This window comes from Portunus trituberculatus, chromosome 2 (genome assembly GCF_017591435.1).
Source record: "Portunus trituberculatus isolate SZX2019 chromosome 2, ASM1759143v1, whole genome shotgun sequence".
Lineage (NCBI taxonomy): Eukaryota > Metazoa > Arthropoda > Malacostraca > Decapoda > Portunidae > Portunus > Portunus trituberculatus.
Genome location: NC_059256.1, coordinates 12347656 through 12352655, shown reverse-complemented (window position 1 = coordinate 12352655; position 5000 = coordinate 12347656). Strand labels below are relative to the sequence as shown.

The 5000-nt window shown below is 39.6% G+C and overlaps 1 protein-coding gene across 1 annotated transcript in view; it reads right to left on the bottom strand.

Moving 5' to 3' along the window:
• Positions 1-5000, bottom strand: part of LOC123506979 (soluble scavenger receptor cysteine-rich domain-containing protein SSC5D-like) — a 13258-nt gene that overhangs the window by 7253 nt on the left and 1005 nt on the right. Inside the window, exons 2-4 of the mRNA XM_045259449.1 lie at positions 4612-4824; positions 2158-2447; positions 705-903 (exon numbers count right to left, since the gene is read on the bottom strand). Coding sequence (XP_045115384.1) covers positions 705-903; positions 2158-2324 — 366 coding nt within the window. The 5' untranslated portion in view covers positions 2325-2447; positions 4612-4824. The remainder of the gene's footprint in view (positions 1-704; positions 904-2157; positions 2448-4611; positions 4825-5000) is intronic.

Genomic DNA, 5000 nt, shown 5'->3' with positions numbered 1-5000 from the left:
CCACCCTCTCCTCTCACTTTTCTCTCCATCTCTCCCTCTCACTTCCGCCACCTCTCACTATTCTCTAGCTTCTCTCCCTCACTTTCTCTCCATCCTAGTCTTTTTTTCTCTCCAATCCGTCACCTACCCACTCCCCTCTCACTCTCTTTTCTCTCCATCTCTCCTCTCACTTTCTCTCCTCCAAGTGTCCCTACGTGATTCTCCCTCCAATTCTCTCCATCCTAGTCTTTTTTTCTCTCCAATCCGTCACCTACCCACTCCCCTCTCCCTCTCACTTTTCTCTCCATCTCTCCCTCTCACTTTCTCTCCCTCCAAGTGTCCCTACGTGTTTTTCCCTCCAATTCTCTCCATCCTAGTCTTTTTTCTCTCCAATCCGTCACCTACCCACTCCCCTCTCACTCTCACTTTTCTCTCCATCTCTCCCTCTCACTTCTGCCACCTCTCACTATTCTCTCACTTCTCTCCCTCCAATTCTCTCCATCCTAGTCTTTTTTTCTCTCCAATCCGTCACCTACCCACTCCCTCTCACTCTCACTTTTCTCTCCATCTCTCCCTCTCACTTCCGCCACCTCTCACTATTCTCTCACTTCTCTCCATCACTTTCTCTCCATCCTAGTCTTTTTTTCTCTCCAATCCGTCACCTACCCACTCCCCTCTCACTCTCACTCTCTCTCACTCTCACTCTCACTCTCACTCTCACTTACCTCGTACTTCTCCCTGTAGTGTCTGGGTTTCCACGGAGCGAGGAGAGAGAAGGATCGCGTGACTTTCCTCCGCTGTCTGTCTGTCTGTCTGTCCGCCTGTCTGTCCGTCTGTCTGTCTGTCTGTCTACTATCGCGACTATTACTATCCATTCTCTTCACTGGGATGTCCGCGACTGCCGTGGCGTGGAGGTACACCGACCTGGAAATAGTAGTAGTAGTAGTAGTAGTAATATTAGTGGTAATAGTAGTGGTAGTAGTAGTAATAGTAGTAATAGTAGTAGTAGTAATAGTAGTAGTAGTAGTAGTAGTAGTAGTAGTAGTAGTAGTAGTAGTAGTAGTAGTAGTAGTAGTAGGGATAGTAGTAGGGATAGTAGTAGTAGTAATAGTAGTAGTAGTAGCAATAGTAGAAAGATTATAGTAGTGATAGTAGTAGTAGTAGTAGTAAAAGTAATAATAATAATAGTACTTAATAAATGAATAGTCAGGAAAATAGTCAAATAGTCAGGTAGGTAGTCAGATAATCACCCCATTCAAGTCTTCTTCGCGATAGTCAAGAAATAGTCAACAGATAGTCTTCCTCTTCCTTCTCCCTCGGTCTCTTCTGATAGTCAAACAATAGTCATTACATAGTCAAGTAGTCACAGATGATCAGGAAATAGTACAAAAACAAGAATAGTCAGATAGTCAAACAAAATAGAGAAAAAATTGGTGAATAGTTATAAAATAGTTATCAAATAGTCACCATATACACTGATAGTCAAATAGTCAGCAAATAGTAAAAAAAATAACTGAAAATCGCCCAAAATACGAAATAGTCACCAAATAGTCACCAAACACCCCAAAACATAAGACACCCCAAAATAGTCAGATAGTCACCAAATACTCATCAAATAGTGAAAACACCCAAAAATAGTCACCAAATAGTCAGATAGTCACTAAATAGTCAGTCACCAAATAGATAGTCTTGTAAAAAATAGTCACAACCCAAGTCACTAAATAGTCATGAAATAGTCACCAGATAGTCAAATAGTCACCAAATAGATAGTAAAATACTAAAAAAGTCACTAAATAGTCAAATAGTCGCCAGATAGTCGGTAACTAAATAGTAAAATAGTAAAAAAATCAAAATAGTCAACCCAATAGTCATCAGATGGTCAGTCACCAAATAGATAGTAAAATAGTAAAAAAAAAACAAAAAAATAGTCACCAAATAGTCAAATACTCACCGAATAGTAAAATAGTAAAAAAAACAAAATAGTCAATCCAATAGTCACCAAATAGTAAAATAGTAAAAAAATAACCCAAAATAGTCACTAAATAGTCATCAAATAGTCAAATAGTAAAAAAATAACCCAAAATAGTCATGAAATAGTCACCAGATAGTCAAATAGTCACCAAACAGTAAAATAGTAAAAAATACAAAATAGTCAGCGAATAGTCAAATAGTACTGACCTATTGGAGCCCGTAGACACACGACTCGCCCTACTATCGTTCTCAGATTCGCTACTATTCCTACTACTACTACGACCACGAGATAGTCTTCTGCCACGACCACCACGACTATTCTTGGCCGCCACACGACTGGGCAGGCTCCGATAGTCGCCGGGGTGGGAGGGCATAATGTTGGTAGTGGTGGTAGTAGTGGTAGGCGGCGATTGTGGTGGAATTGTGGTAGTTGTGGTCGTAGCGGGGTCGTCCACATCTGTGTCACCAAAATATCTCGCCTTCTGGTACGTCTTCACCTGGAAGACACGAATTGTGGTTAATTGTGGTTGGGAATTGTGGTAGGTGGTGAATTGTGGTTGATTGTGGTGGGAATTGTGGTAGGTGGTGAATTGTGGTTAGGAATTGTGGTAGTTGAGTTTTTTTTATATTTTTTGTGGTATAAATTGTGGTGAATTGTGGTAGATGGTGAATTGTGGTGAATTGTGGTTAGGAATTGTGGTAGGTGGTGAATTGTGGTTGATAAATTGTGGTAGGTGAGTTTTTTATTTTTTTGTGGTTTAGAATTGTGGTAGGTGGTGAATTGTGGTGAATTGTGGTTAGGAATTGTGGTAGGTGGTGAATTGTGGTTGATAAATTGTGGTAGGGGAGTTTTTTTTTTTTTTTGTGGTATAAATTGTGGTTAGGAATTGTGGTAGGTGGTTGATTGTGGTTGGGAATTGTGGTAGGTGGTGAATTGTGGTTAGGAATTGTGGTTGATAAATTGTGGTAGGTGAGTTTTTTTATTTTTTGTGGTATAAATTGTGGTGAATTGTGGTAGGTGGTGAATTATGGTTAGGAATTGTGGTTGGGAATTGTGGTAGGTGGTGAATTGTGGTTGATAAATTGTGCTAGGTGAGTTTTTTTGTACTTTTGTGGTATAAATTGTGGTGAATTGTGGTAGGTGGTGAATTGTGGTTGGGAATTGTGGTTGATAAATTGTGGTAGGTTAGTTTTTTGTACTTTTGTGGTATAAATTGTGGTGAATTGTGGTAGGTGGTGAATTGTGGTAGGTGATGAATTGTGGTTGAAAAATTGTGGTAGGTGAGATTTTTTTTATATTTTTTGTGGTATAAATTGTGGTGAATTGTAGTTAGGAATTGTGGTAGGTGGTGAATTGTGGTTGGGAATTGTGGTAGGTGGTGAATTGTGGTTGGGAATTGTGGTAGGTGGTGAATTGTGGTTGGGAATTGTGGTAGGTGGTGAATTGTGGTAGTTTTTTATTTTTGTGGTATAAGAAGATACTGGTTTAAAATTGTGGTAGGTGGTGAATTGTGGTTAGCGATGGTGGTAGTTGTGGTAGGTGGTGAATTGTGGTTGAAAAATTGTGGTAGGTGAGTTTTTTTTGTGGTATAAATTGTGGTGAATTGTGGTTAGGAATTGTGGTAGGTGGTGAATTGTGGTTAGGAATTGTGGTTGGGAATTGTGGTAGGTGATGAATTGTGGTTGATAAATTGTGGTAGGTGAGTTTTTTAAATATTTTTTGTGGTATAAATTGTGGTGAATTGTGGTAGGTGGTGAATTGTGGTAGAAAAATTGTGGTAGTCGTTTTTATTTTTGTGGTATAAGAAGATACTGGTTTAAAATTGTGGTAGGTGGTGAATTGTGGTTGATAAATTGTGGTAGTTGAGTTTTTTTTATATTTTTGTGGTATGAATTGTGGTGAATTGTGGTTAGGAATTGTGGTAGGTGGTGAATTGTGGTTGAAAAATTGTGGTAGGTGAGTTTTTTATTTTTTGTGGTATAAATTGTGGTGAATTGTAGTTAGGAATTGTGGTTGGGAATTGTGGTAGGTGATGAATTGTGGTAGAAAAATTGTGGTAGTCGTTTTTATTTTTGTGGTATAAGAAGATACTGGTTTAAAATTGTGGTAGGTGGTGAATTGTGGTTAGCGATGGTGGTACTTGTGGTAGGTGGTGAATTGTGGTTGAAAAATTGTGGTAGGTGAGTTTTTTTTGTATTTTTTGTGGTATAAATTGTGGTGAATTGTGGTTAGGAATTGTGGTAGGTGGTGAATTGTGGTGGGAATTGTGGTAGGTGATGAATTGTGGTTGAAAAATTGTGGTAGTTTTTTTTTTTTGTGGTATAAGATGATAATATTGATTTAAAATTGTGGTAGGTGGTGAATTGTGGTTAATTGTGGTTGGGAATTGTGGTAGGTGGTGAATTGTGGTAGATGTTTTTTTAATATTTTTGTGGTATAAATTGTGGTGAATTGTGGTTAGGAATTGTGGTAGGCGGTGAATTGTGGTTAGGAATTGTGGTTGGGAATTGTGGTTGAAAAATTGTGGTAGTTCAGTTTTTTGCGATATTTTGTGGTGAATTGTGGTTGGGAATTGTGGTAGGTGGTGAATTGTGGTAGAAAATTGTGGTAGTTACAGGAATTGTGGTAGGTGATCTCTCTCTCTCTCTCTCTCTCTCTACCTTCGTGACTCTTGGCGGGGAAACAGACGATTCGCTCTCTCTACGGCTACCACCACCATCACCACCCGAACGGCGACTCCTGATTGGCTGCTGGAGGGTCGAGAAGCGCTGTGATTGGCTGGGCCGGCTCCTGTTGTCCTTATTACGGGGGCGTGTCAGGGAGGTGGTGGTGGTGGTGGTGGTGGCGGTGGTGGAGGTGGGGGGCGCTCTTCCCTGAAATGTGGTAGTAGTAGTGGTGGTGGTGGTGATAGTAGTAGTAGTAGTAGTAGTAGTACACATATACACACATAATTAATTCAATAAATCTATTAAATTTGAATATACGAAGTGAAAAGAGGACGAAGAAATATGAAACGCCAAAATACCCCGTTTCAAAATGCTTCGTCCAC